A 20,225-nucleotide genomic window follows, 5' to 3' on the forward strand; every position below is an offset into this window, starting at 1 on the left:
AAAAATCACCCTCAGGAGTCAAATTTAAGACATTTCAGATATTTTGAAAACTGCAGAGGGGTTTGGGCAAAATATGACTCATCGCCGTTTTCAGTAATTGGCATATTTTCGGTATAAAAAGTCGTAATTTGGAAATGAAAATAGGTGCAAAGAGTCAGAATTCGGCTCAAAAATTACGCTCAGGAGACAAATTTCCGACATTTCAGATATTTTGAAAACTGCAGGGGGGTTTGGGCAAAATATGACCCATCGCCGTTTTCAGTAATTGTCATATTTTCGATATAAAAAGTCGTAATTTGAAAATGAAAATAGGTGCAGAGAGTCAGAATTCGGCTAAAAGATCACGCTCAGGAGTCAAATTATGGACATTTCAGATATTTTGAAAACTACAGGGGCGTTTTGGCAAAATATGACCCATCGCCGTTTTCAGTAATTGGTATATTTTCGGTATAAAAATCTCACTTTGAAAATGAAAATAGGTGCAGAGAGTCAGAATTCGGCTCAAAAATCACGCTCAGCAGTCAAATTTCCGACATTTCAGATATTTTGAAATCTGCAGTGGGGTTTGGGCAAAATATGACCCATCGCCGTTTTCAGTAATTGGTATATTTTCGGTATAAAAAGTCGTAATTTGAAAATGAAAATAGGTGTAGAGAGTCAGAATTCAGGCTCAAAAATCACGCTCAGGAGTCAAATTATCGACATTTCAGATATTTTGAAAACTGCAGGGGGGTTTGGGCAAAATATGACCCATCGCCGTTTTCAGTAATTGGCATATTTTCGGTATTAAAAGTCGTAATTTGAAAATGAAAAAAGGTGCAGAGAGTCAGAATTGGGTTAAAAAATCACGCTCAGGAGTCATATTTAAGACATTTCAGATATTTTGAAAATTGCAGGGGGGTTTGAGCAAAATATGACCCATCGCCGTTTTCAGTAATTGGCATATTTTCGGTATAAAAAGTCGTAATTTGAAAATGAAAATAGGTGCAGAGAGTCAGAATTCTGCTAAAAATTCACGCTTAGGAGTCAAATTTTCGACATTTCTGATAGTATTGAAAACTGCAGGGAGCGTTTGGGCAAAATATGACCTATCGCAGTTTTCAGTAATTGGCATATTTTCGGTATAAAAAGTCGTAATTTGAAAATGAAAATAGGTGCAGAGAATCAGAATTCAGCTCAAAAATCACGCTGAGGAGTCAAATTTCCGACATTTCAGATATTTTGAAATCTGCAGGGGGGTTTGGGTAAAATATGACCCATCGCCGTTTTCAGTAATTGGCATATTTTCGGTATAAAAATTCGTACATTGAAAATGAAAATAGGTGCAGAGAGTCAGAATTCGGCTCAAAAATTACGCTCAGGAGTCAAATTTCCGACATTTCAGATATTTTGAAAACTGCAGGGGGGGTTTGGGGAAAATGTGACCCATTGCCGTTTTCAGTAATTGGCATATTTTCGGTATAAAAATTCGTAATTTGAAAATGAAAATAGGTGCAGAAAGTCAGAATTCGGCTTAAAAGTCACGCTCAGGAGTTAAGTTTCCGACATTTCAGATATTTTGAAAACTGCAGGGGGGTTTGGGCAAAATGTGATCCATCGCCGTTTTTAGTAATTGGCATATTTTCGGTATAAAAAGTCATAATTTCAATCTGCAAATATGTGCAGAGAGCCATAATTCGGCTCCAAAATATGGCTCAGGAGTTAGATTTGGGATATTTGGGATATTTTGAGAACTGCAGAGGGGTTTGGGCAACATGTGACCCATCTCCGTTTGCAGTAATTGGCATATTTTCTGTATAAAAAGTCGTATTTTTAAACTGCAAATATGTGCAGAGAGCCAGATTTCGGCTCCAAAATATGGCCCAGGAGTCAGATTTGCGATATTTGGGATATTTTGAAAACTGCGGGGGGGGGGTTTGGGCAAAATGTGATAAATCGTTGTTTTCACTAATTGGCATTTTTTCGGTATAAAAAGTCGTAATTTGAAACTCCAAATATGTGCAAAGTGCCAGAATTCGGCTCAAAAATCAGGCTCAGGCGTCAGATTTGCAATACTTTCTAACACTGAAGGTAGTATTGAGTTACTGAATTCTATCACATATGGTTGGGAGTTTCAGCTCCTGCCTCATGATACTAACCAAGTGATAATGGGCGATAAAATAACAGCGAACACTGAATGAATAATTTACATCAGTGTCCGAACTAAAAAGGTTAGTTAGCATCCCATCAATCACACATATGTATTAACTCTCTGTCTCTCAATTCTTCTCTTCCCTTCTGCTCTCTCTTCTTACTTCTCTCTCTCTTCGTTTTCTCTCACTCTCTCCTTCTCTCTTATTCTCTCTCTCTTCTCTCTTCTCCCTCTCTCTTCTCTCACTCTATCTTCTCTCTTCTCTTTCTCTTCTTTCTCTCGTCTTCTCTGCTCTCTCTTCTCTCTCTCTCTAAGAGAACGAACTAAGGGATAAACACATAACGTCTGACATAATCAGGAGGATCATTAGCAACATAAAAGACTCAAAAGCCCCAGTGATGGACGGAATTCTATCCAAAGTCGTAAAGGAACTGGCAGAGAAACTATGCCTATCACTGAAACTTCCTTTCAGAAAATCTCTGGACCACGGGATAGTTCCCTTAGATTGGAAATAAGCAAATGTCACCCCATATGGAAATCTTCAAATCTTTGAAATTTGAAGGACATCTTACTTTGAAGAAAGTACAACACCGGGCGACAAAAATAATGACAGCACTAAGTCAACTTTCGTACCAGGAAAGGTTGAGGGTCACAGGGGCTAACAATGTATACCGGACATAATAGGGCAGGGGCCAGATTCACGAAGCAGTTACACAAGTACTTACGAACCTGTACATCTTTCCTCAATCTTTAACGGCTTTGTTTACATTTATTAAACAGTGTAGAAGCATGAAAACGTCACAATCAACTGTTGCTATTGTTATAAACAGCCTCCTGGTGCTCTGGAGCTCATTAACTGTTTAATAATTGTAAACAAAGCCGCTAAGGATTGAGAAAAGATGTACAGGATCGTAAATACTTGCGTAACTGCTTCGAGAATATGGCCTCTGATCTCATCGAAACGTTCAAAATACTGAACAATTTGGCGGATATTGATCCAGACATATGGAGCGTGGCGGGTGGATTAAAGTACTGCCAAACGTATATTTCACTGTGTCGGGGGACAGGAAGCCAGCGTGTATTCATGCGTGTTTGGCTTTTATGGAGGACCCCCCGCTCTTCCCCCAAGGCCGAATTATTGACCCCGCCCAGGATGCAACCCCGCAATAAGCTGACTAACTCCTGAGTACCTATTCACTGCTAAGTGAACAGAGGCATCAGATGAAAGGAAATAAGCCCAACCATTTCTGTCCCGCCCGGAATTCTCGACTGTGCGTCGAGAACGGAGAACGAACCCGACTGTACTACCGGCATGACAATGCTAAGCTTCTAGCTCATTTGGAGATGCTATAAAGGTGATTAATGATGTTAAAGCTAGAAGCCTACATTAAAAAAAAGTTATATTAATATTGATGTGAAAAGTGGCTGTATAATATTTTAGAGGAACAGTTACTGTAGGAGAGTTGGGCCGAGCTGGCGCCAAGACGCAGGCGCCGGGGAGCAGATGTTCCTGCCCGAAACGCTTTGCGTAATAGTGGCTTTAGCCATTGTATGTACTAGCTCTATCTATAAATCCATCAATGTTTGTATCACACCTGGTATGTATGTACTTTACCCGAATAAACATTTGAATTTGAATTTTGAATTTTGCTGACTGGGGAGTTATGGAGCATTGTTGATAACGATCCAACTCTTGATTACGTACTTGAGCCACCGTTCCTAGCTGAATTTACCTTACGTGAGGGGCCACTAACACACTAGTGGCCTCGTCGAGGACAGGAAGCCGTCGGCTTGTCGAAGGTACTCCCTATTTGCACTACATTTTAAATTAGGTATTGATGCAACACTGGTTGCATCATTGAATACCAGGAGAGGGAAATATATCATGACTGGGAATCAGAACATTACTTATAATGTAGATGATGTTAATTAATATTTTTTTACTGTTATTTGCAAGTTCTTCAGAACCTAAACTTATGCTGGTGTCAGCAAAATTATCAAGTTTCCAACTCTCACGAGAACATATATTAAGTTGCCAAAAATGTTTTGCACTGCAAGTGTAATTTGCTGTCTTTTTTTATCATTTAGACATTTAAATATATGGCAAGCTTCGGACACCAAATACCTTTACAGTAGCTATAAATACACGCGAATTAATTTGTTTAATATATTTATGGAAATATTGAAACTAATTGCATGTTACCACTATTTATTGCAGATAAAACATAAAGCTAATTACAAACCAAGTACAAAATATAATGTGGAACAGCGAGCAATATTTTATACATAGTTCTGTGCCGCTTTCTTCACTTCCACTAAAAAAAACTCAAAATTATAAATATGAAGAACATAATAAGCAAACATTTTGGGATATTCATGTTATTTAAAACCATTTAATTCAACAACTTTATTAAGATACAGTAAACAAAACGTTTATGAACCTTTTACCTGCAGCAGCCAAGTGCACAATGCCACAGTTTACAGTCTCTTCTCTTCATGAATAATTATATCTGGTGCTGTTGTTGTTGTTGTTGTTAAAGATTCGCAACGGGGAACTAAAAGTTCCAAGTAGCACGGGCTATGGTGAGCCCGTATTTTATCTGGTGATGTGACAAACTGTAAAGCTGGATCAGAGCAATGGACTTAAGTTACATATGGAGCCTCTGCCCGAAGCAAGGCTCGCGTGTACTTCTAGAGGTACACGCGAGTAGCCTCCTCCTCCTCCTCCCTCCTGAGTAGCCTAGCCTCCTTCAGGCCAGCTACAGGCACGGAGATCATACCATTAAGAAGTATATGCAACATGTTTTTTTTTATCTGGTAACATAACTGATATACTGATTGCAACACGTGTCAGAGATACCTACCACATGCTCATTATTGGAAACAAAATCAAATAAAACAGTAATGGCACTTGGCAGAATATTGTTATCAGCAAACATGCAAACTCACTTATCGGTGTGAAGTGCTTAAATAAAATTTTACAATGTGCTTGAAAGTGTAAAAATGGATATCTACCATTAGACAATAACAATAACCACTGTTGATGCACGACAGGGCTCTACCACCACCCTTCAGGGACTCCTCTTCAACTATCCTCTTTACTAATATCCTCCATGCAAGACTTCCTCATATAAGAATTAAACTAATTGGCTCATTGAAACAGCAAAGTGAATTCTAGCCTATTCTGCATTCCTATGCCTTAACTAATACAAGAGAAACATTCTCCGGTGATATCAAGGAAGCCCTGAAGGTCTACATAACTGAGAGAGGAAGCGTTAGTTATCTACTAATGATCCCAGGTCCAGATGGTGGCACCCCGGTCGTGCTCGGCTGACCCCTCCCTGCACACTGGACCAAAGTGAACACGAGAGGGGCACAAGTGGGTGTATCACAAGGTCACACGGCACCTCATGGAAGACTCGGTACAGCTCCAGCCAGACACAGCAAACTTATCAGCAGGAAAACGACAGAGGAGACACGTCATATATTGAGAGTTTGTGGAATGTGATGCAAGAGATTGTGATTATGAAGATCAATTTAGGCTTTCGAGAGTATAATTAGACAGAGGCTAAATATTCGCTGACAGAAAGACGTTCAGAAATCTGTTCAAAAGATACTGATGGTTTGGTGTTGGACTCAAGGCCTATCAACCATGGAAGGGTGGTTGTTAAGACTACTACAGGAGCTTACTGACCAACTCGCAAGTATACTTTAGTTCTGAACAAAGTCCAGAATCTAAATAAATGCTGAGTGTAAACATACACAGGAGAGTGGGGTACACATCTCGGTGTATGACTTTTGAATATATTTCTTAGCAATGAACATTTAAATAATGCAGATAAATGCTACAGTAATGCCTACGGTAAGGTAATGCTGCAAAAGCCTTCAGTAATGACAAAAAATGACACAAAATATGTATATGTAAATATTTTCAAATTTTTAGTTAACACGCTATATAATGATATAGCTAAAAAACTATAAATATTGTTATAGGATACTTCCAATTACAAAATCGGTTATTACCATTTACAATAAAATCATAAGCCTACTGGTTTGTACAGTAGATCTCATTAATATACGCATCCTAATTAACTTCATATGGCTATTATAACTTTTTATAAACTCGTTTTTAAGAAACTTGAAAATGCATATTACTTGAAAATGGACCATGAGGATAAAATATAGAATACAACCAAAATATATTTGTCTGCATTGCAGTATTATGATTCAGGGGCCAGATTCACGAAAGCAGTTACGCAAATACTTACGAACGTATACATCTTTCCTCAATCTTTGACGGCGTTGGTTACATTTATTAAACAGTTTACAAGCATGAAAACTTGCCAATCAACTGTTGTTATTGTTATAAACAGCCTCCTGGTGCTTCGGAGCTCATTAACTGTTTAATAATTGGAAACAAAGCCACCAAAGAAGACTGAGAAAAGATGTACAGGTTCGTAAGTGCTTTCGCAGGACTATGCGCTTAGGGGAAGAAACAAGCGAGGTGCGCAGCGCTCACTCGTGGCTGGGTGGAGCTCTGTGGGTGGCAACTATGGCCTACACATTACATATTAACACACACACACACACACACACATCTCTTAATTTTATTCTGGTACACATACTAACAATAAAAATTTCTAGTGAAATCACAGCATTTTATCCCTTGTAGAGGAATATTTGTTACTGGGATATTTTTTTTCCATAGATCATAATTTTTCCAATACAGTACCCCCATGGCAATACAGTATACCATGAGAATATAGTACTCCATGGTAATACAGAATCTCATGATAATCACTGCTTTTCACCCACCATGAAACACAACAAATATCCTAACACACAACACAAAGCTGATGAACTTGTACTCTCAAGACAAAATACAAATCTGAAATGAATATAAACTTGCTAAGAGGGTAAATAAATATTTTTCTCACCTTTTGATTATCTTACAAAAAAATTACAAAAAACAAAAAACTAATATGGACATTCTTGTACATATTATTTAAATTAATATTATTATATTATATTAAGAACATGATTTGCTGACTTAGTTATGTTAGTTTAGATTAGGTATAGATATGTTAGGTTAGGTTAGGTTTAGATAGGTTAGGTTTGATCATATTTCTCCCTTCGTTTTAACTCAAATTAAAAAAAAATGGATCATATATAATGTAATTGAACGCTTTATCATTTCATAAAAAAAAACAAATTTTAAAAAATAAATAACTTCACGAAAACTCGGCTTATTAGACAAATCGGGCCTTGTATAGTAGACCAAATAGTGCGTTTGTTTTCGCAGCCAACGTACACCCATTACAACAGTGGTAACTGCCCATGACAGATGAGACGCTGAGAGAATATAAGCTCACCAGTAGCCTAAGATTTTCGTTTCATAAGGTGTTGGCAGTCGCAGTGCCATCAGTCATCATCACACCACAAGCTCACTCATCCCATTTGATAATGATGATACAACACACACACAAGGGTGTTTTGTAGCGTTTCCCATTTATAATTGTCTATCTACAGTCAAAATTAAAAAATAATTCGCATTATTTTTGTGGCATTATGTATTAAAAGGTCTTCTCTTATTAATGAAGCAATTGTCATGTTAAACCTTTATTCTCAAATGGAAAAATGGACTCAGGAGGCAAAAATGCCTGAAGTGCCTTGCTTGTAGTTGGCAATGAAATAATCAAGGTTGCAGCTCAAGATATCGAACCAGTTATACGATATCGAATCACAAGTATATTATGAATGTGCTCAAGATATCAAACCACAATTATACGATAAATGTTGCAGCTCAAGATATCGAGTCCTGGTTATACGATGAGCGCTGTAGTTCAAGATATATCGAACAACAATAGCAAATATATGTTCGTGCTTAATGAGATATGACAAAAGTTTTTGATATGGAAATTTTCCGTGTTACAGGACATTAAGACAGGGTCTGATAGTTATGTGTATCATCAGCATCAGCAAAATATTAAATCACCATTTTTATCTCCTGAATCGAACATCATATTTTCTCTCTGCACTCGTCAGATGGACACCTTACTCGGATCTCAAGTACTTTGTGTGCATTCTGTAAAGTCTGAAAACTTCAATGGCTAAAGATCATCGGCTCATTCCTAGATTAGCAGACTACTAAAACGACCGCTTGCATGAGCACACACTAGTATCTAACTAGATTCGTTATTGCTATATTTTTGCCTTAAGCTACACTATCAAGATACAGATCTTCCGTCGCTGACACATTATTGCTATAGTATATTCTATATATTGTTACCAAATCAAATAAGACATTTATGTAATAGTGTACTGAATGGTTGCTACTTGAATAATTACTTTAATCTATTTGTAAATTTAACATGCTCTGAGGCCATTCAGCAAATGTTCTTTGAACATTGCCATAGAATTTTTCAAACTTTACACTTAAGGAAATAAATCGGGTATCATTTGTTTTTTAATATTTGTTTGTACTTGGCTTTTGAAATGTATATATGATGGCAAAAACTGATATGTTGGCAGATATGCAATTAGTCCAATTCACAAGCTTTATTAGAGCAATGCAAATGGCATACCAAACTTCTGTTATTGCTTTAGTTTCTTGATATTGATTTGAGTCAATATTATTTTGCAAATTCATAATGCTGAATTTCTTAAGCCAAAAATGTTAATAAATACAAAGTTTTGACTGGTTACATAAACCTTGTATAGGTTACAAAGTAAATACATTTCGTCGTTCTTCGAACCCGCACACTTAAACGAGTCAAACGTTTTCGGAATGAATCGCTCGGCAACCCAAATGTCGCGCCAAAATTCATTGTGCTGCAGGACATTGTTTAAAAAATGTCTCATCAGGAATTTCGTAGAAATGTTTTGAAATTGATTTCTTTTATTATAGTTCCGCGTAAATTATTAACACAAATTAGTCTTTTCATTTAAGATTATACACCACAAAATAAACTCGAGCATTGTACTGCAGCATTGACGAAATTCAGGAGCTATCATAAACTTTACTGTAACGTGCATCATTTTAGCTGAGCGACTGAAAGAGAACACACCTGGGAAGTCAGGTCATGGCTCTCTAGGCTGGCATGGAGCTGGCAGGCCTACCCCTGGCATTCCAGGCTAACACGGAGATGATAAGCTTACGTGTAGCATAGAACCTGCCAAGCAGGGCACAGTATAACCATTCAGATCTGCCTCTTAGAGGTTGATGTTGTCAATAACATGTGACTGATGTCAGCAATATGTGGCCCGATGTTCTCAGTAACACGTGGCTGCTGATGTCAGCAATATGTGACTGATGCTGTCAGTAACACATGGCTGATGTTGTCAGTAACATGCGGTTGGTGTTTCCAGCTTGATATAAATATCCTCCAGGGATGGCCGTTCCTACATCCACAACAGACTCATGAATCATGTCTTTTACTGCGATGTATTTCTCTTTCAGTCACACATTTATTACATCAGTTTAATTACCAATTATATGCTTAATTCTTTTGTAAGTATAGCTCGGTGAGGCTTCCGTTTCTGGAAATATATATATATTATAATTGTGCTGGTGATAGATTTGTGAAGCACGTGGTGGTAACAGAGGGTAATGAGGATCTCCGTGGGAAGAATGGGGTCATCACTCCATAGTGTCATACTGGACCTTCTTGACCTTGAAGTAGCGGAAGATAGCGTAGCCTATGACGGTGAGTAGCGTGGAGCCGGCCAGAGCAGCGCCCACTGTCACAGGAACCATCTCGTCTCTATGCACTCGGTGGATGCAGTGCTTGGCTAACCAGGGTACAAAACAACATCAATATTTATGTGACAATGTGCAAGATAACAACAAAAAGGCAATTCTCATACTAAGAAATGGTATGTTTATCTGACATACATCACATGATTTATTTATTTATTTATATTATTTATTTATTTATTTCGTACAGCCACTAGCACGCATAGCGTTTCGGGCAAGTCCTTAATCCTATGGTCCCTGGAATACGATCCCCTGCCGCGAAGAATCGTTTTTTCATCCAAGTACACATTTTACTGTTGCGTTAAACAGAGGCTACAGTTAAGGAATTGCGCCCAGTAAATCCTCCCCGGCCAGGATACGAACCCATGACATAGCGCTCGCGGAACGCCAGGCGAGTGTCTTACCACTACACCACGGAGACTGCGAATTTTACTGCATATGACTTGCAAGGCGAGGGAGAAAGGTATTCCCCTTGTCTCCTATGCCAGCATATATCACGATACAAATTATGAAATATTCTCAAAAACAAATTATTTTTCGCACCTCAAGTTCAAGTTCAAGTAAGTTTATTTAGACAAGAAAAAAAATACATCTCAAAGGGATAGAGTAGCTTAGGATATCTCTACCCCCCAACATTATTGCCAACAGCATTTGGTGTTCCCAAACGGTCACCCATCCAAGTACTAACCAAACCCAACGTTGCTTAACTTCGCTGATCGGACGAGAAGCGGTGTTCTCAACGTGGTATGACCGTTCCCCTCTCACTCTTCTTCTCCCACTACCTCACCATCGTCTACTCCTTCTACATGCGGAATACAGGTAGGGTAATTAGGTATGGAAGATGATACTCACGTGCTCTGAAGATATCACTATTACAGAAGGCCTGGACGCGGACTTCGTCGAAATGGAGCGTGGCCGTATTGTTGAGCTTGTCAGTGAGGATCACATCATGTAACAGTAAGCAGCGGAAGGACTGATCATTGCTGGTCTGCCAGTATCTGCGGTCATCCTGGCTCATCACCTTCACATCACCCCCACCTGTCCATATAACAAATGGGTGAGCAATTCATGTGTGAATGTGAATGTTTGAGCGAACTTGATATCTTTTCGATCTTCGCCGTGCGAGAGATATCCTCGGTTAAAAGGCTTGTCTCTCTTCTTCAGATACGTGCAGTTTGCATGAGGGCTTATCTCTCTCAATGCAAACATTATTAAACAAATTTCTGTCATAGCATAAAATGTTCTAAGTTGTATTAATAACGTCATAATTGTGTTAAAATAGATCATAATTGTATAAAAAAACATTAAAAGAAAAATATAATTATGGTAATAAATCACAAAGTTTTCTCTAAATGTCGACATTGTTTTTCACAAATATTTAAATTATGTTAAACCATTTTTGAAGTTTCATTCTTATGATTAACATTGTGTTAAAAAAATTTAACGTCACATTTAAAAAATATAAAGTTGAATTGCAGTTGTTCACTGTTTTGTCTAAAATGTTCAATTTCATTAAAAATGCTCATAAGTGTTAAATAAAGTTCAGTGTTGTATTTAAAATGTTCATAATGTTAAAAATGTAAATTATTAAAATATGTTCATAGATGTGTTAAAACATGTCAGTTTAAAATGTTTATTATTATGATAAAGAATATGAAGATTGTATTGACTCATATTAAAGTCGTACATCAGACCATTTGGGAAGGCATCGGACGAGGGAGTGGGGAATGGTAGGGATGACGAGGGGACGGAAGTGAGAGATTGTGGGGAGGACGAGGGGATAAGGGAGGGGCGTAATGGTGGGGAACGACGAGATGACGGGGTAGTTTGGGATGGTGGGGACGAGGGGATGGGGGAATAGAGAATGGTGGGGATGACAAAGGGGCATTAATATCTACTTCGTTTCACAGCTCACCTGGAGCTGAGTCAGTGAAGTCTGGATCACTGAGGTTGTAGCTGAGAATGAAGCTTGAGACAAACCACGAGTCGGAGAGGTCATCCAAGCCAAAGCGAAGCGATAGCACATAAGACGACCATGAAACATCCAACTGTGACACTTTGCCCACTCGGTCACATGTACCAGACACCTTGGCATCGTCCGACGGAGACACCCGATTACTCTGCCAAAGTAATATCCGATTAGCAGCCTTCTACTGCCTAATGCAATTACATTATAATAGTCATACAATGAAAGATGCATTTAGTGTAAATATTGGCACTTGATTTATTTTCAATAATTTATCTTGTAATGCCACATATATTACCACCAGCGTAATGACGGATACAATTTGCATTATGTTGACCACTATATGAATGAGGGGTACGAGGAAATTATTTATTAGTTATATGAGATGCTGCCTGGCAAAGTTATAACACTGTTATATATATATATATATATATATATATATATATATATATATATATATATATATATATATATATATATATATATATAATATGTGGCCCGATTTGCGTAACAGGGTGAGTGATTTTCGTTATTTAAACAAAATCAAATTGATTTATTTGAATCAATATTATATATTAAGAACATAAATTATAGCTATATCATTCCATAAGAATTTGTTATAAAAAAATATATAATACCAGGAAAACTCAGCTTATTAGACAAATCGGTCCTTGCATAGTAGGCCAAGTAGTCCGTTCTGGCTAGTAGGTATACCATATACATATTAGCACTCTTGTTACTACCACCTTAGAACAACTACATTAACACCATCTCCCATAACTCACCAGGTAGTCACCCTTAGTGTCTGGGTAATAGATGGTGACCTTGGCCTTGAAGAAGGCCATGACGCAAGCAACACCATCCTCATCATTCACGATATATGTTTCATCATCACGCGTGTAACCCACAACTGAAATTATGAAACGTTAATACAGTCATTATTCCATCTTGTACCAGTGTCAGCAAACATACCATAAGCTTTGTGTATGACTGGTGCGCGCGAGGCAATCGATCAGTAGCGATTAAAATATTTCCTAGTGTTAATTATACTGTATATTGATGTCAGAGTTACCAAACACTGGTGATGTCATATGTGTATAGTACGTGTATTGCTGGTTGAAAAACATCTTTTCATCAGCTCGTGTGTACTAATTAAAGTTTAAAAAGAAATATACTATTTGATGCGTATACTGTCATTGGTGTATATATATATAAGATATTTACGCAAGTGAAATATCGCCCAGTATCAAAGATATGACAACTTTACGTGGTTAGAAGAAGTTTATATCCTGAATACTGAATACAAGACGAATTCTACTACTGTTGAGATTACAGCTATAAAACCAATGTTTTAAGTCTAAGTGCAAATTATATTTATGTTTCTAGGTAAGTAAATAAATTTACATAAGTCTGTAAACTTAATGTTACACAATTAAGGTAACTCCATAATGAAACATGTTGAATCGATGTTGAACTAACCTTACTTCAATAAAGTGTGCCTATAACTGATGTTATGCAACAATAAATAATGGAATATACAGATAGGAAATTTGCTTAAGTCTATGAGCTTAATAAACATTTATCCTGATCTAATTTGGATGCTATAATACAATTGCAGTCATTCACATGGCTACCCTACATCACAGGACAACTCTACGGGGCCTCACGCCACGTTCAACTATCTCGTTCCCCTGAATTGCCTGTTATGAAGACTCGTGCGAAGGTTTAAGGAGGACCTATTTTCCAGCACCACAAGAGTCTTGAGCACATAAGAGAAGTTGCAGGAAATTTGGTGAGTCTGATCTTCAGCTTTAGTTAGTAATTAGATCGTATATTTATTTGACCAGACCACACACTAGAAGGTGAAGGGACGACGACGTTTCGGTCCGTCTATTTATTCGGTCTCGTTATTTATATTTATTCGGTCTCTTATATTTATTGTTGTAGATTAGAATTTCACTTTTGCTGTTTACTATATACTAATTTGTGAATATCTAACAGGCAAAGAGTAAGGGTGAACCTGTAAGAATTGATATATACTAATAGGAATACAACGTATGGTAATTTGGAAAACAACATGACATGCATAAATTAACCCCTTTCGACCTTTGGACCTTGAGAGAAATAGTGAGAGTTAAGACTGACACCATCAAGAACTGACAACATTATGTTGCCTGACTAACAATACAAATTGTTAAGAGTCTGTATTATTATAACTAAAGCTGAGAAAATTTAAGGGTGTTTAATTTTGTCTATTCCTGACAATTAATGACGTCACAGATACTACCTTACCTTGAGGTTACCTTGAGGTACTTTCAGGGCTTAGCGTCCCCGGAAGCCCCTCAAGGTAACCTCAAGGTAAGGTAGTATCTGTGACGTCATTAATTGTCAGGAATAGACAAAATTATATAAACAAACATAAGTAAACAGACATAAAATAAAATATTACCTAGAGCCACGTCACTTCTCAGTGTCAGCTGCCATAAAAGCAGAGTACCAAATAAAGAAGCAAAGACGGAAAAGAAGAATATAAGAAACAACAAACAAAAGAACGGTACGATATAAATCTGGGTTAGGTAGAGACCCTGGAAACACAAACCGAAACTGTCTCAATTTTCCGCTTGTTATAACTTGTAATAAAGTTGTTACATCTTGGCTTAACGTGTTTATGACGTATTAAAACGTTGTTACAACTTGCTATATTGGTTATCATAACTGGTTAGGAAGTGTTAAACCTTGTTCGAACGTTGTACCAACGTCGTAGTTTCGGTGTGTGTTTGGCGGGAGAGCGTACGACCTCGTGGAATCGAGGCTGAGTCTACGACATCAGCAAGCTGAGGCAGTGTAAAGTTTCTGGTTTTTGAAATTGAAATTGAAATAAGTTTATTGAGGTAAAATACACAAAGGGATGAGGTAGCTCAAGCTATTCTCACCCCATTCAGTACAACGTGTTAATATATACATAGACACACATCACAAATAAACATATTGCCAAACATTCTGAGAGGTAAACATATACATTTCCTCCTTCACAAGGAGTATGTTATCAGACGTACACACAAATACTTTTATGACCTAGGTATACTGTATAGACAATTTGCAAGAGACATGCAGATAATTCAACAAAATATTACAATCTTGGTGCAAAATTCTTATGTCTCTCAAGAATATCATCAACCTTTCCGAGAAAGTTTCTGGCATTCCGGTGTTGTGCGTCGCTCCAGGGGCACCCCTGGCTGTGCTTGAAGAGATCCGAGGAAGGTTTCTGTATTATTTAGTCCAGGGATTTAGGAGAGAGGGGGGGGGAGGGAACTATCAGGAGAAAGCACTGGGAAGAGGTCAGGATAAGGATTTGGGATGGGACGGGTGGGGGAAGGAATGGTGCCCAACCACTTGGATAGTCTGGGATTGAACGCCGACCTGCATGAAGCGAGACCGTCGCTCTACCGTCCAGCCTAGGTAGTTGGACTGAGGGGGGTGGGGGATAGAAGACCCCACAGTGTGAGAGCACTGGAGAGTGATCTCGCTGATCTCACTGCGAGTAGAGGCGCACTGCATTGTGTTTACAAGCTGTACTGGTTGCTCAGTCACAGTTAAGGGGCGGAGACGTGGTGGAGTGTGTGTGTCGCTGTGAAGCCAAGTCTGGTGTGTTGAACCAGCCCGTTCTTTCGATTTGAAACTCCGTATCAACCGCAACTATTATGCCTAGCCAGAAATGTAAGCAACCCACCTAACCTATCGAGACCTGTGCATAGAAAACGTCCTTATTACGGTGTTGTCAGGTTTACTAATACGTCGCATTTTTACGGACTGGTCGATTCCGCAAAAAATAAAACAAAAGAAAGGCGACTGTTGTGGGTTAGAGGGTCAGCCGTTGGCCTAGAGAGAGGTCGATAAGCCTAACAGGCACTCTGTCCCTGGCAATGGGAAACTATAATTACTTAGCTTAGCTTAGTACAGTATAACCAATTAGATGCTTAACATTTTATTAATGCTTTGGATTATTTAATAGTTTTAGTGAACATTTTCCATTTTTATAAATTTGGCCACACTTTAAAAGATGCCAAATCAGAGCTTTCTTGAGACATTTAGGTCTGCCATACACCACATATTTAAATAAAGGGTAAAGAACATCTTTGTAAGATCTCAGCTCTAAACTTTGAAGAAAAAGACCCCAAAACAAAAAAGTTACCTAAATTACAACAGTGAACTTATTTTACATAGAAACTATGGCGTCTTACCTGTCTGCGCCATAGGCACTGGTAGCTCTTCATATTCAGCCTCCCTACTACCATCATTTTCCTCCTTATTCCGGCTTTCAGCCTCTGCATCTCCTTCATTGTCTCCTTCATCCATAAGCTCGTTATTCCCTCTTTCTCCTTCTATATTTCCTTCCTTGGCGCTGATATCCATGGGGTCCTTTTCCTTCTTCACGACAAGTGCAGGGTGCTGTGGTGAACCTGTAGTGGCCTCTCCTGTCTCCATACTTACTGAGGGCTTTTCACTCCCTATGTCTCCAGTCTCCTCTGCCAGGGGCATATCCTCCTCAGTTGGTAGTAACAAGTGGACAGTTTCATGAACAAGTGGTTGTGAAAGGTTGTAGATTGTCTTACTGGTGTCTGTCTTGGTGGATACATTTTTAAGGAGGAAGGTGGTAGACGTTGTGTTGTGAGTGGCGTGTAGAGTGGTGGCAGCGCCTGCGAGTACCGCCCCCACACCTGAAAACACAAAATTCACATTGACCAGATCACACACACACTAGAAGGTGAAGGGACGACGATGTTTCGGTCCGTCCTGGACCATTCTGAAGTCGATTGTGAGAATCGACTTGAGAATGGTCCAGGACGGACCGAAACGTCGTCGTCCCTTCACCTTCTAGTGTGTGGTCTGGTCAACATACTTCAGCCACGTTATTGTGACTCCTCGCCTGCACAAAATTCACATTGTGTGTATAGTGATCAGTTCCAGCCATGTGCTTCTGTTGCACTTCCATCACCGCTTTCACGATGTGTATGGAGTGCATAATATATATGTACTGAACTAACTGCACAATAAAGATCTCGCAACCACATATCCACATTCATCTCTAACTATTTTGATTTATATGATCTATACTGTACATGGATTCAGATTTGTTTACTCACATAATTCTCCAATCGAATATTTGAAGTTTACATAATTTATTAGTATCACTTCTGTCAATCTAAGATATTAATCTCTTGTACTCTAAACATCTAACAAGCTACATATATAGTAAATGTGTACTTGAATACACTCATGAACATCCTAAGGTCTTGTGCGCACACACCGTGATGCACTCACAAAGCTAATTTAAGTACATTATGTACATTATACATAATATACATAGGAGGCCACCTTAAGTACATTATGGCCTATGTGCTGTGTATGTTTCTGATGTACTTGTAACACAAGGGTGCATGGGAGTTCCACCCTGGAAGTACTCGTACCACCACGGGTATATGGGAGCTCCACCCTGGGTGTAACTGTAATACTATGGATGTATGGGAGTTCCACCCTGGGTGTACTCGTACCACCACGGGTATATGGGAGCTCCACCCTGGGTGTAACTGTAATACTATGGATGTATGGGAGTTCCACCCTGGGTGTACACGTATCACCACGGGTATATGGGAGCTCCACCCTGGGTGTAACTGTAATACTATGGATGTATGGGAGTTCCACCCTGGGTGTACTCGTACCACCACGGGTATATGGGAGCTCCACCCTGGGTGTAACTGTAATACTATGGATGTATGGGAGTTCCACCCTGGGTGTACTCGTACCACCACGGGTATATGGGAGCTCCACCCTGGGTGTAACTGTAATACTATGGATGTATGGGAGTTCCACCCTGGGTGTACTCGTACCACCACGGGTATATGGGAGCTCCACCCTGGGTGTAACTGTAATACTATGGATGTATGGGAGTTCCACCCTGGGTGTACTCGTACCACCACGGGTATATGGGAGCTCCACCCTGGGTGTAACTGTAATACTATGGATGTATGGGAGTTCCACCCTGGGTGTACACGTATCACCACGGGTATATGGGAGCTCCACCCTGGGTGTAACTGTAATACTATGGATGTATGGGAGTTCCACCCTGGGTGTACTCATACCACCAAGGGTATATGGGAGCTCCACCCTGGGTGTACAAGTAACATAGGGGTGGCGAAGCACACTGACGGGTGGGTAAAGGAATATTGCCCCGATTCATCATGACAAAACTTATGAATCACTTATTTGTCTTCGAACGACGTCCGCCGGCGGTTTCTCGTCCACACTATCTGTACTCGATGAAACTTTCCTGACAAGACGATCAATCCAATCGTAGTTTCATATACAATTTTGTCCTGCGAAAAGGAATTTGCTTCGTCTATATATAGATTAATGGTGGAACACACGTCATGATGTCATTCGGGTTTTAGCAGGGCCTCGCCGTCCTAGCGAATCTTGCACTAACACAGCCACTCACAGGCATGTCCATTTACACGTATAGACATATATATGATATACATTTAGGCGGCTGAATACCACCGTTTCTTACCAAAGGAGATGAACACAGCCCACGTCGACGCCATCTTCCTCAGCTGTGAAAGTCGGCAGTTGTCGCGCGCATGCGCCAGCTGCTGCCACCACACGAGCATTGATTTTACCCCTGGTGGCCCGCGGCGATGCTGTTCTAATATAATATTTATGATGAAACACATGCGTCTTCTCATTCATGTAATATATGAATGCTGAAACATGCGTCTCCACATTCATGTGATATAGTCACGTTGAAACATGCGTCTCCACATTCATGTGATATAGTGACGTTGAAACATGCGTCTCCACATTCATGTGATATAGTGACGTTGAAACATGCGTCTCCACATTCATGTGATATAGTCACGTTGAAACATGCGTCTCCACATTCATGTGATATAGTGACGTTGAAACATGCGTCTCCACATTCATGTGATATAGTGACGTTGAAACATGCGTCTCCACATTCATGTGATATAGTGACGTTGAAACATGCGTCTCCACATTCATGTGATATAGTCACGTTGAAACATGCGTCTCCACATTCATACAACATATTGATGTTGAAACATGCAGCTGTAATCCCATATAATACTGATGTTGAAACCTGTGGCTCCACACGCGTATAACATATTTAACTGATGTTGAAACATGCAGTTCCAAACCTGTTTAACATACTGAGGCTAGGTTAGATTGGGTTTGATCAAATTTCTTCTACGTTAGTTTTAACACAAATTAAAAATTAAATTTGTATATTATGTTATGGAAAGCTTTCATTCCATAAGAAAATTGTTTGAAAAATATAATATTTCAGGAAAATTTGCCTCAGCTGAAAATTCAACATTATATACGGCTGCCAAAAAAAAAAAGTCTCTTAGAGTTACACAAATAAAAGAGAAACTAAATCATATTTTCTTATAATATTGCATGGTAATGACTGAATAGAACCTTAAACCTATTTTTTACTCATGTTTTTATAACAAAACAGTGGAAGCTGGGTACATAGTGGCTTGCCCATGGTCTACACTGGAGGGCACTATCAAAGGGGAAAGCGTCAAGCTATTACGACTACATAGCACTGGGGAGGAGTCAGGATAATGATTTGGGATGGGACGGGGGGAAGGAATGGTGCCCAACCATTTGGACGGTCGGGGATTGAACACCAGGGATTCGGTGCAGTGGTAATTAAAGCACTCGCGCCGAATGCATGATAGAGCTGATGAGTTAGCCTAAGAATCTGCCTTTAAAGTAGAAATTGAGTATAACCTTGGAGGTCAATAAGAAGTCTGAGAACAATAGTACACCAAGATACGTGAATTCAGAGACAATTCTATAACCAATGTTCCAACAATGTGTAAATATTTAATTCAAAATGATCTGCTACTAGAAATCTTAGCCAAATATCCCCAGTTTGCTAACTGTAGGTAGTAACTAAGTGACTGTAACCTATCCACCGCGGCCCATGTATGGGGGGCGGTGTGCAGGACAAACATATCAATCGTGACACTAGCTCACCACATATGTCAGTTGCTTAATTTAGAAACTGCACTTGTGGTCGATCTCGAACCCATTGTTGATGTGACGATGTGAATTGAATTTTGTAACTAACTCATCAAGATTGTAACATTTAGCTTAGCTAAATGAATTATGGGGTTCAGTCCCTGAGCCCATTATGTGCCTCTGTAACCCTTTCCATTACCGTCCACAAGATGGGTATGAGATGTATAATAAATGATCTAAACGATCATTTATTATACATAAAGGTATCTAGGTATGATTTGGCGGGTCGTATTCCAGGTAAATTTTTGGATTAAAGACTTGCT

At 39.1% G+C, this 20,225-nt stretch overlaps 1 protein-coding gene and 1 non-coding gene across 2 annotated transcripts; both read right to left on the reverse strand.

Moving 5' to 3' along the window:
- Window positions 1-4,323: 4,323 nt before the first annotated feature.
- LOC123765512 (uncharacterized) lies at window positions 4,324-18,512 on the reverse strand. Its single transcript, XM_045754147.2, has 6 exons — window positions 18,422-18,512; window positions 16,095-16,571; window positions 12,639-12,763; window positions 11,803-12,007; window positions 10,740-10,925; window positions 4,324-9,922 (listed from the first exon to the last, which is right to left on the reverse strand). Exons 1-6 carry the CDS (start codon window positions 18,453-18,455, stop codon window positions 9,771-9,773), a joined length of 1,179 nt encoding a protein of 392 aa, XP_045610103.1. The 5' UTR covers window positions 18,456-18,512; the 3' UTR covers window positions 4,324-9,770.
- LOC123765688 (5S ribosomal RNA) lies at window positions 10,527-10,645 on the reverse strand. Its single transcript, XR_006773739.2, has one exon. It is a non-coding gene; the product is annotated as a 5S ribosomal RNA (ribosomal RNA).
- Window positions 18,513-20,225: the final 1,713 nt, after the last annotated feature.

The sequence above is a fragment of the Procambarus clarkii genome, chromosome 30, assembly GCF_040958095.1.
Source record: "Procambarus clarkii isolate CNS0578487 chromosome 30, FALCON_Pclarkii_2.0, whole genome shotgun sequence".
NCBI lineage: Eukaryota > Metazoa > Arthropoda > Malacostraca > Decapoda > Cambaridae > Procambarus > Procambarus clarkii.

Coding starts and splice junctions, on each gene's coding strand:
- LOC123765512 (XM_045754147.2), bottom strand. CDS start 18,455: ATGGCGTCGACGTGGGCTGTGTTCATCTCCTTTG. Junction 10,926..11,802: donor CTTCACTGACTCAGCTCCAG/GTGAGCTGTGAA, acceptor TTATATGGACAG/GTGGGGGTGATGTGAAGGTG. Junction 9,923..10,739: donor TAGTGATATCTTCAGAGCAC/GTGAGTATCATC, acceptor TACCCTGGTTAG/CCAAGCACTGCATCCACCGA.